At 33.2% G+C, this 11691-nt stretch overlaps 1 protein-coding gene across 3 annotated transcripts; it reads left to right on the top strand.

Moving 5' to 3' along the window:
• The first annotated feature begins 7627 nt into the window (after positions 1–7627).
• On the top strand, positions 7628–10718 carry LOC131650015 (phosphatidylinositol 4-kinase gamma 5-like). Of its 3 annotated transcripts, none has more exons than XM_058919757.1 (2): positions 7628–7816; positions 8315–10718. In XM_058919757.1, the coding sequence occupies exon 2, from the start codon at positions 8457–8459 to the stop codon at positions 10368–10370; it is 1914 nt and encodes a 637-aa protein (XP_058775740.1). In that variant the 5' UTR covers positions 7628–7816; positions 8315–8456; the 3' UTR covers positions 10371–10718. The 3 variants fall into 3 exon arrangements, with proteins under 3 accessions (XP_058775740.1, XP_058775739.1, XP_058775738.1); XM_058919756.1 differs by lacking the exon at positions 7628–7816 and adding an exon at positions 7823–8031; XM_058919755.1 differs by lacking the exon at positions 7628–7816 and adding an exon at positions 7823–8017.
• The last annotated feature ends 973 nt before the right edge of the window (positions 10719–11691 follow it).

The raw sequence follows: 11691 nt of genomic DNA on the forward strand, positions 1-11691 counted from the left end.
ATCACAGAGTATGGGGTGAGAAGAGAATTTGCATTTGAAATATATTTTAAGAAAAAATCGAGGTTAAAACCTTATGGCTAAAAAAAAACCTGGACAAACCTAAAGGTTAAAACCTAAGGGTTAAAAAGTTACAGTTAATAGATAACTCTTACATTGTTGATAATAAAAACCTATGGTTTATTAATTAAGGCTAAACCTAAAAGAACCTAATTATAATTAAATAAAATTATTTAACCTAAAAATTAAATTCTAATTATTTTAATTTAACTAACTAATAGAAATTAATATTATAATTAAGATAAAATTAAGATCTAAACCTATTTTTTTAAAAAAATTAATTCTAATTTAAATCACTAATCTAAAAAACCTAAATTAAGTTATTAGTCTAAATTGAATTATTAATCTAATTAATCCTAAAAAATTAACTTAAAATAATTGTGAAAAGGTTTAATAAACAAAAAAGAAAAAAATAATAAAAAACACAAAACAACAAACAGCAAAAAAGGAAATTAGAAAAACCAGGTGGGGGTGCTGGATCCTCTGTGGTGACCCTGTAAGGGAGTATGGTGGACTGCTTCTCCAAGGGCATTAGATATGATGGCACAACAAACGGATGGCTGGGATTGAGAGGTGTATCGTGCGCCATGTATGGGACGGAGCGTGGGAACTTGTGGAAATCAACATATCAAATGATAAAAATTAAATGGATGGCATACCAGGGATCGAACCTGGGTTCTGAAACTCCAGCGAGATATCCTTTGGCCAAGTGGGCTGCGTTGATTCTCTGTTTAATAAATCAAAGCAATAAATAATATATGAAAAACATTACTAATGGTACAAGTCAAAAGAAACAACGCTCGTGGGCCCCTAAGAAACGTTGACTGGCCAACCATGAACGGAGAGAGAAAATTGAAATATTGACTGGCCAATCCCTACACTACACGCCTGGTCAACAAGTCACCTACCCTGTTCACTTCCTTCTTCATCCACACCTACGACATTTGCTGCGGAAACAGTCACGGAATTACCTGCGAATTTCCTTGCCAGTTCATTCTCTCCATGACTATGACTTAAAACCTACGAAACCAGCAACGAACGAACGTGAAGACTACCCAGATCACATAAATTGGGCCTTGCGAACACGATGGTGCCGTTAGTTTGACCTGAAACACCCTGCAAATAGGAATACAAAGCTTGCATACTTTCTTGCCCTAACAATGGCAAGTCATTAGTTTCGCACCAAGCTTCAATTCCAATGGTCCTAACCTGCTCTATACACCATTATGAACTCATATATACTGTTAGCATGAATTAAAATACAATGATATGCAAGAAATAAAAATCAGAACATGAGTGAGAATGATGAACACGATATGCACATCTCAGACGTTACCAGGCTTGGTTCTTGATTCGATCTTACGCCTTGGCACCTCAAGAGTGAATTAGAATGGCTGGAAGGATTGTAAGTGGCTGCAACTTTTTTTACGAATTTGACTCATATTATGGCCCTTTGAGTGATTGAAATTGATTGAAATATAAAACCAAATCATATCTTTATTATTTTCCTTCAATCATTTGATTTAAATTGCATTTTAAATGAATAAAAATTCAAATAAAATGAAATAAAATCATATGGACGTGGAAATGGACTTGGAGATTCTTATTAACATTATAAACAAGTTTAAATCAAAAATTATTGGGCCCATTTGCAATAAAATCCAATTTGGCCCTTATTTGTTTCATGCACCTCACACAAAATTGACCAACTTCAACAAGTCATAACTCCTTCAATATTTATCAGATGAAGATATTATAAGACTTTCTGGAAAGCCCAAGATGTCCTCTATAAGTCACTTTGGAAACTTTTTTCCATTTGGAGATTTTATCTTGAAGATATGGCTCCTGACAAAAAAACTGCTTTTGGTTGACTTTCAAAAGGACCTGTAATGTTTTGATGTATATCCCTCAGGCGGAAGAATTTCTTGACCCTGGGCCCAACATCAAAGTTGTAGAGAATGAAATTTCCTTGAGAATAGGCTTTGCTTGGGGAATTTATGATAAAGTATGAGAGAGATATGATCAGTCAAAGTTGGGTTGACTTTCTTCTAGAAACCCTAATTTAACAACTTCAAGTTTTGATGATTTCTGAGCTCCCCTTGATGAATCATGATCAACCTTTGATAAAATGATGAATCTAACATTAAAATGTTGATGTTGACCAAAAATCAGGAGTTTTGACTGTACTTTGACCACAGTTGACTTCTAGATCAAACTAGTCGACTATTGATCATTTGAGCAGATGAATGAGCAATCTTATGAATCAGGGCTTGAAACTTTATGTAGGGATTATTTGAGGCATATGAGAGGCCATGAAGTCCACTTGAAGTATCAGAAGTTGATTTTACTTGGAGAGAAGCAAAACCCTAGTTGTGGGTTGATTGCTTAGGAGATAAGTAAGCGTGCCCAATTCTTGCATATGCTTGAGTAACTTAAGATCATATGAGTTAAGATATATTGAAATAAGATGGGAAAATTTTGGGGTATGACAAGCTATAACATCAAATCTCTGACTGACAAAAGGAACGTTAGAAGCTACAAAAGGCAAAGTCAGTAAAAGCAGCTGAAGCATGGCTCGAGGTAGTTGACAAAAGAGTGAAACATTAAATGTAGCAGTGTACTATTCATGCAAAGCATTAAATGCTCCCAACGGTCACTTTTCCTCGACGACTATATATAAGTTCTGATTTAGAAGCAGCTAGAAGAACTCTTGCGCAAAAGAACCAAAACGCTGTCAAACTGAAATCAAACAAAAGCAAAGAAGAACTTCATCTTCAACCTCACAACTTTGTAATATCTTAGTGAGTGTTAGAACTTAAACTTAAGAGAAAAATCACTTTGTGATTATAGCTTATTAAGAAGCATTTGAATCTCTTGTAATATGTATTTTTACATTGATTGTAAAAGGAAGCTTCCTAGAGTGATCAAGTTGTGATCAGAATACTCTAGAAGACTTAGAGGGTATCTAAGTGGAGAACCATTGTAATCAGTTTGATTAGTGGATTAAATCCTCAGTTGAGGTAAAAATCACCTTGTCAGGGGTGGACTAGAGTAGTTTAGTTAACAACGAACTAGGATAAAAATAATTGTGTTATTTATTTTTATCTACCATTTTTAGAAAGAACCCTTATTCAATCCCCCCTTTCTAAGTGTTTTTCACTCCTTCAGGAAGTCCTATGAGATGTAAATAGTCATAAAGGCAACCAGTAAGGATACCTTAGCGTTCAAAGGGACTATTATCATTTAATCGAAGGCAACATCGAGGGACAAGATCATTTTATCGTAGGCCACTCGAAGGGACTATGATCTTTATTCCGAAGGGACTATGATGATTTAGAATCGTAGGCAGCATATGCTAAGGTATCCATACGTTCGAGGGACTTGACTATTATAATCGAGAGGCAACGAAGAGAGGGTTACCCTAAAGGTGAGTGTGTGAACAAAAAAGGAGTGTGTTGTTTTCAGTTATTTAATCCTGAGTTAGTGAGCTATGTCCAGTTATTATCTTGCCATACAATCCTATTAACATACATCTAAGTAGTTAAGTATTTGCGGAAAAGTAAAATGTGGAAAGTAAAATGTCCTACGCTATTATAGGGCTTTGGGGCAGTTACATAATAGGAGGTGCGAAAAAGTAAATTTACCTAAGCTATTACATCCCATGAGCAATTATAAAATTGGTAAAAAAATAGGCGAGTAAATGGTAAATGTACAAAGTAAGATGGAGTTTACGAATGTCCACAACGGTCTAAGAGTCTCAAGTGTAGTACCTCACAATTAAAACAAAATGTTAGTAGATATAAAATAGTAATGAGAAACGATAAAATATAAACAATTATTGATTAAAAGAAAAATCTAAAATAGCTATATTGCAAACCATATATTTTTTTGGTATTTTTATATTTTTTAAATAATTAAGCTGATACATGTTTTTTGAGTTTTTAAATTTTTTATATGCTTAACCAAAATTAAATAGTTAAATGGGTAAATGAAAAAAAAATAATTAAATGAGCAAAATTAAAAATAATAATGATAATAAGCAAATAAGAAATGGACAAAACTTAGGTACAATTTTTTATGTGTGGTTCTTACTATTTTCTAATGACAATATTTTTAATGAAAATATGACAAGTGTATAATTTTCTCATGCAAATTTCTCCTATTTTCACTCACTAAATGATAGTTAAGTATATTTGTCATATTTTTATTGAAAAATAGTAAGAACCACACCTAAAGAATTGTACCTAAATTTTTTCTATAAAAAATTGAGACGTGGGGATGATCCCCCAAATTCTCATGTTTAGTTTTCCCTTTATTTTTAGATTAAATAAATAAATATAATGAAAGCAATAGTATTTGACTTTTCCAACATTACCAATAAATTAAAATCAAAATAACATAAAAGAAAAAGATATTGGTGCAGCCTGAATGGAAATCGCTATCTCCCACTGAGCTTGGTCTAATGATCAATGATAGGCTGCCATGTGGCAGAAAAAACAAAAAAATGAAGATACTAAACATTTACATAGGATAGAGAAATATAAAAAAAAAATGCCATTCATATCTCTTTGACAGAAAAATATTTTCTCCCAATCTCTCTCTTGTTTCATACATTTTCTTTGTTCCCAAAATTAACATCTATCCATTAAACTCAAAAGCAAAAATCATCACACAAACCAATCATGCAATCAAATTAATCAAGTGAACGAGGCTTTACCGGGTGGTTTAACACTATGCTTACTTGGTTTTTCTGATGCCGATTGGGCTGACTGCAAGGACACTCGTCGTTCCATTTTTGGATCATGTTTCTTTCTTGGACAATCTCTAATATCATGGCGTACAAAGAAGCAACAGACTGTCTCCAGATCATCATCTGAAGCCGAGCATCGTGCCATTGCTGCTGCCACTTGTGAGCTCCAATGGCTTCTATATCTTCTTCGTGACTTACATGTCTCTTGTGAGAAGCCACAGGTGCTATATTGTGATAACCAGAGTGCTCTCCATATAGCTGCTAACCTCGTTTTCCATGAGCACACTAAGCATTTGGAGATTGATTGTTACATTGTTTGTGAAAAATTCATGGCTAGAGTTATGAAGCTTCTTCCTATTCCTTCCAAGAGGCGGCTTGCAGATTTTTTTACCAAGTCTTTGCTGCCCCAACCTTTCAATTTTATAATGTCCAATTTGAACTTGATTAACATTTATCAAGCATCAAATTGAGGGGGGCTCTTAACTGTAATAACTACCTCACCATAATTCAGTTAGGTAGTTAGAATAGTTATCATATGGTACAACATATGCATAATAGCTTAGTGTAGACTGCTCTAACTATTGTATATATACTGCACCATAACCAAAATCAATACATGAGGAATTGTCATATCTTTCTTTCTTTATGCATTGCTCCTATTTCATAATATTGTTCTCTATTTTGAGTGATTTTTGTTTTGTTTGTATTTTAGCATTTGATTTATTTAAGACGTGGCCTAAAAACATTTATGTGGTAATCTAAAAACGAAATGAAAGGCTAATAAAAACACAATAAATATGTCTTGATAAATTTATTTAAAAATAGTAGAAATTTATTTATTTTTGATAATAATGACCGTGAAAATTTGGATTGTTTAAATGAATATTTGCATCATGAAAATGATGATAATTCATGTGAGACACATTAATTCATGATCATGAAAAATATTTTGTTAAAAAATCATATGATGAGACATATTTACGATCATGTGAAACGAATTCATTGATATTTTGTAAAACTACTATTATATATTAAGGCATATTAGGTTAAATGAAATAAGTTAATTTTATTAGTTTTGACTTAAAGCCCATATAATGTCAATTGAAAAGTTTGAGTCCAACCATGAACACAAATTATTGTTAATTTTTTTAAAGAGAATTTTAACGTCCAAAGAGAATTTTAACGTCCAAAGAGAATTTTTTTCCTTGTGGATACCAAATTTATTAGAAAAAGTGAATATAATAATACACAACTTAGTTTCTAAATATTATAAGTATTTTTCTCTTTTTTTAAATTAGATTTTTTTTCTTAAAAAATTATTTTATGAGAAAAAGGGATATGCACTGACAATGTAAAATATTTTTAAAAACAACTTTTAGGAGGATTTACTCAGGAATAATATGAAGTATTTTAAAGTCCTTTTTTATAAATTAAAAAGTAATTTGATATTATATATTTGTTATAAATTTTAGCATAGTATAAACCACATATTTTTACATAATAAAACCCATATATTTTGATATTATATGTATTTGTTAATAAAAAATCATATATTTTTAGCATACAAAAATACTGTGGCAATATATAATTTTTTAAAAGAAGTTATCTAAGTTATTTTATCTAAAAATATTGTAATATTATAAAAATATTAAAAAAATAATAAAAAAACTTTTTTTCATATTAGATTTACAACTTACAATCGAATCTTTAACCTATGTCTTTGATATGGTAATTTTTCAACTATGCTTAGTATTCAGAATATTTATTTACTATGGTGTAGGTGAGGTTGAATAGTAAATCATCTTTAAGTTATTCGATGTTAGCTCATTCTAAATCTATTAACTAAATTGCAGTTTTTGTTTTTATTAAAATCATATTTTAATAATTTTTACATTCTTAATTCCATTATTTTTAAATTTAAAATTTTGATTCTTGTACTTTGTCAATTTTTAAAAATTAAATTCTATAATTTTTTAAATAACTTGTGACATCTATTAATTTAATAAAAAAAATAAAAATAGTGCATATAATATAGTTGGCTTAACTGCAATTTTGGTCTCTCTATCAATTTTTTTAGATTTTGGTTCCTCTATTTTAAAATTTAGAATTTTAGTCCATTTATTTTAATTTTTTTTTGAAGATTTTGGTCCCCTTATAAATCCAAAGACAATTTTTAATGAAATGAAAATCACATACATGAAAATTCTTTAATTTATAATCAGAGTAATTTTAAAATTTATTAGTTGATAGTGTAAAATGTTATTTTTTTTCTTTAACAAATTATTGACAATTTTACAAATTTAATGTTTTTTAAAAATTAATCATATTTTATAAATTAAATTACAAGTTAACTTTTATACTTTTATAAATAGACAAAGACAAAGACGGTAAAAAAGTTAATAAAAAAATACAACCTTAATTTATTTTTGGATTAGTTTAACTTTTAAATACATTTAGACAACCTTATCCAATCAAATTCAAAAGACATTACAAATAAATTTATCTTATTTTAATTGCAACAAATATAGTTTTACCATTTCATAAACACGTGAAGATAACACGCTGGCATGCAAAGACTGGCCAGTAGAAAAAAAATGACTTCATAAAATTACAAAACACCTCGCTCTGATTCTGATTCGTTAACTCTCCTTCTTTAATGGTGACCCCCTTAATCACCCAGTCCCTTATCTCCACGTCACCCTCACCACATACCTATAGTTAATCTCGCGGCGTTAACTCTCCTTCTTTAATGGTGACCCCCTTAATCACCCAGTCCCTTATCTCCACGTCACCCTCACCACATACCTATAGTTAATCTCGCGGCGCAATCCAACGGCCTTCATTCCTATTCTAGACTCTTCCTTTCCCCTCACCCAAGACTACAATGATGGCCATTCTGGTCAATTCTTAACCAGGGTTAGTTTCTTAACCTGATTCCACCATTCGGGTTAAAGCAAGAACATTCCGAACATAAAATTGAGAAAGAGAAGCATAAATATAAACTACAAGGTTTCTTGTTTTTCTTAAAAGCTTATCTCTATTGTTTTTCCTTTTACTTAAAACCCTTTGAGTCGACTCGGACGAGTTGTCTCAAGCCCGAGATTCTTCTTTAACCCTCAAACTCAGTTCACTTTTTCATAGAGCTAGTTTAAATTGGAAGCTCAAGTTCAAGCTCCATCAGTCTGTTCAATTTCTTTCCCTTTATTAAGGGTATATTTAATTTTGTACGTTTCTTTTTTTTGTTATTGAGATAAGTAATTGAACAGTTAATCAGATCAAGTAATAGGAGTTTTTTTGTTTTTCAGTTCTCTTATTAATTGTTGTTTTGATCCTCAAAAACCACATGTGTAACCACATGTGTTATAGGTTTAATTGTAATGTTCAGAAACAGTTGCATGTGTTTTAATTTCTTTAAATCTGTATTTAATTTATTAATTATTTGGTGTGATTTATATACATAACCTAGTGAATTGGACTGAATCTGAAACATCATATTTATTTGTGCAGATTTTTGTTATTTTTGTTATACTACATAAGCATATGGGGTTTGTTGGGTTGATGTGAAATTTGTGAGTCTGCCCAAAGAAAAATTAGTATTATTGGGTTGAAGAAGAGAAAAAAAAAAGGTTTGTTCCTTCTGGGTTTGTTTATGTCTCGGAAACTAGAGAGTCCTGTTCAGACCCAGATGGCAGTTTCATTGATGAGGAGCCCTCTTGGGAGGGAGTACCATGGGAGTCAGAGCCAGAGCCAGAGGCAGCCTGCTGGTAGGAGACGCGTGTTCATCCAAACTGATAAGGGCTGTGTTCTTGGCATGGAATTGGATCGTGGTGATAATGTACATACTGTCAAAAGGAGGCTGCAACTTGCTCTTAATGTCTCTGTTGAAGAAAGTTCTCTTACTTTTGGTGATATTGTGTTGAAGAATGACCTTAGTGCCATTAGGAATGATTCGCCGCTTTTACTCACAAGGAATCTTATCCATAGAAGTTCATCTACTCCTTGTTTGTCCCCAAATGGAAGGGATATCCAGCAAAGGGATAAAAGTGGTCCTATTGAGATATTGGGACAGTCCAAACGTCTTGATATAATGAAACACATGGTTAAGGAAATTGTGAAGGCGATTAATATGGGGATAGATCCAGTTCCTGCTACGGGTGGGCTTGGAGGTGCATATTATTTTAGGGACTGTAATGGGGATAGTGTTGCTATTGTGAAACCGACAGATGAGGAGCCTTTTGCGCCAAATAACCCTAAAGGTTTTGTTGGTAAAGCTCTTGGGCAGCCGGGGTTGAAACGATCTGTTCGGGTTGGGGAGACGGGTTTTAGGGAGGTTGCGGCTTATCTTCTTGACTATGATCATTTTGCAAATGTGCCTCCTACTGCCTTGGTTAAGGTTACTCACTCAATCTTTAATGTCAATGATGAGGTCAATGGGAATTGTTTTCGGAGAAAGAGATTGGTTAGCAAGATTGCTTCTTGTCAGCAGTTCATACATCATGATTTTGATGCCAGTGATCATGGTACATCAAGCTTCCCGGTTGCTTCGGTGCATCGTATAGGGATATTAGATATTAGGATTCTTAACACGGACAGGCATGCTGGAAACTTGTTAGTTAGAAAATTTGGTAATGGCATTGGGACTTTTGGTCAGGTGGAGTTGATTCCTATTGATCATGGGCTTTGCCTGCCAGAAACTTTGGAGGATCCTTATTTTGAGTGGATTCATTGGCCTCAAGCTTCGATTCCGTTTTCTGAGGAAGAGCTTGCCTACATTCGCGATCTAGACCCTGTTCGCGACTGCGAGATGCTTCGTATGGAGCTGCCAATGATTCGAGAGGCCTGTTTGAGAGTGTTGGTGCTCTGCACTATTTTTCTCAAGGAGGCTGCTGAATCTGGTCTCTGTCTTGCTGAAATTGGCGAGATGATGACTCGTGAGTTCCACAGAGGTGAGGAGGAGCCCAGTGATCTTGAGGTTGTTTGTTTGGAGGCAAGAAAGATGTTGACTGAGCGGGAGGAAATATCTCCAAGGACTGATGTGTTAGACGATGAATTCTTGTTCGATATCGACTGTGATGAAGGTGGACCCGCGGGTTTCACACCAAAGATGTCATTGTCAATGGATGATCCTCTCCTCAGAGCAACTTTTCAACATACTCTTGGGAATGGACATACTCGCAGCCCACTTTCCAAATTAGATGAGAGCATTGAAGAGGAGGAGGAGGGAAGTGATGAAGAATCTCCTCAGGCTCGAGAAAAAGTTCCATCTATTCCGGAGATTACTGTTTCGCTGAAAAATACTATGTTAGCCGAGAAAAAGCAGAAACACTCTGGAGGAAAACCGGAAAATGGCTACTCTGTGAATACATCATCTAGCCATAGGAGTGCGAATGAGCAGCTTCCTACAAGTGTAAGCTTTGTGAAGGTTGACAATATGACTGAAGATGAATGGACCTTATTTTTGGAAAAGTTTCAAGAGTCGCTGTATCCAGCATTTGCCAAGAGGAAATCCATAACTTTAGGCCAGAGGCAGAGACAGAGGCTCGGTACTTCGTGCCAGTTTTGAAGTTGAGCATATGTTGGTTTATGATGGAGAGAGCTATAGAACAAAGAGTTATGCCCTTTGGCTGCAATAGAGGATTGTTAGAAATGGTTCTTGTTGAGATTTGGATGAAGTTAGGAAGAATAAGAACCACTGTAAATAGGCTTAAGCTTCGAGCCTTGTAGTTGTTTGCCTCTTGATTTTATGATTTCATTTCTTCTTTTTTTTTTCTTTGTTTTTCACCCTTTCTGTTTCTCTTTAACTTGTCGGATAAATAATTTGTAGGGTAAATTTGTGAAGTAAAATTTATGTATATTATAATGAACGAGATGTAATCTTTTTAACATGTAGATTTGTTGTTGGAATGCCACAGTTCAATCTATTGCATTACTTTCTGCCAAAACAGCCGCTAAACAGTATTGGGAATAACGTTATTCACACCGTTTTTGTGATGAAGAACAAATAAACTTATATCGCAACAACCATAATTAGTGACACAATACTTCTAACGACTGAATCTGCATTAGTCTTTATAACACTTGTAACTTAAGTCTTTACGTGACAGTGTGATAGATATTTAAAACTTTATGCATTCAACTACATACAACATGGGTAGAAGGAGAAGTATAAAATTAGGAAACCATGATTTTCAGCCAACTTGTATATAAAATTTCAAAGGTTTGATGTGTAATCTAGTTCCTTCCTTATCCATAAGCACGTTGTTGTCACTTTTTATGTGATTGGTAAAGTCACCTTAGTTGGCAGACATAGAGGAATCAACAATAATAAAAACCAGGGATCTTTTTGTTTCTTTGTCATGCAACTTGCATCATATACTGTTAAACCAGCCCCTTGTTTTTGTTACACGTGAGTACTGCATACTAAAGTGTGCTTCAAGTTTGTATACTCGGAATTTCCACTTCTTCTGATTGTAAATACTACGTGGTCTAGATTATTTTACATAATTTATCTTGGTTATTTTTTGCCGTCGCAACAGGTTGAATTTTTTATTTCATTGTGTTGCAAGCAAGATAAGAAAAAAAAAAGCAAATTTCGTTTTCGATGGTTTCTAAATAGGTGACTTATTCATGAGATGGGTTGAAATGGACGTGAGTATTACTCCCTCAGTCCTACAATGAGTGATTCATTGGGTCATTTCACACATATTAAAAAAAAGGTATAAAAATAAGAGAGAATAATATTTTTACTATAGTGCTCCTATTATGTATTGAGAATGATAAATTTTTTTATTAATTAGAAGGTAAAATTGGAAAAAGTGTATAGAAAATTATGAATCATTAATTTTGAGACATTATTTTATTTCAAATATGTCACTCTTTATTAT

The sequence above is a fragment of the Vicia villosa genome, linkage group LG2, assembly GCF_029867415.1.
Source record: "Vicia villosa cultivar HV-30 ecotype Madison, WI linkage group LG2, Vvil1.0, whole genome shotgun sequence".
NCBI classification, from domain to species: Eukaryota; Viridiplantae; Streptophyta; class Magnoliopsida; order Fabales; family Fabaceae; genus Vicia; species Vicia villosa.

Excerpts from the sequence above, each read along its gene's own strand:
- LOC131650015 (XM_058919757.1), top strand. The coding sequence starts at position 8,457 with ATGTCTCGGAAACTAGAGAGTCCTGTTCAGACCCAGATGGCAGTTTCA.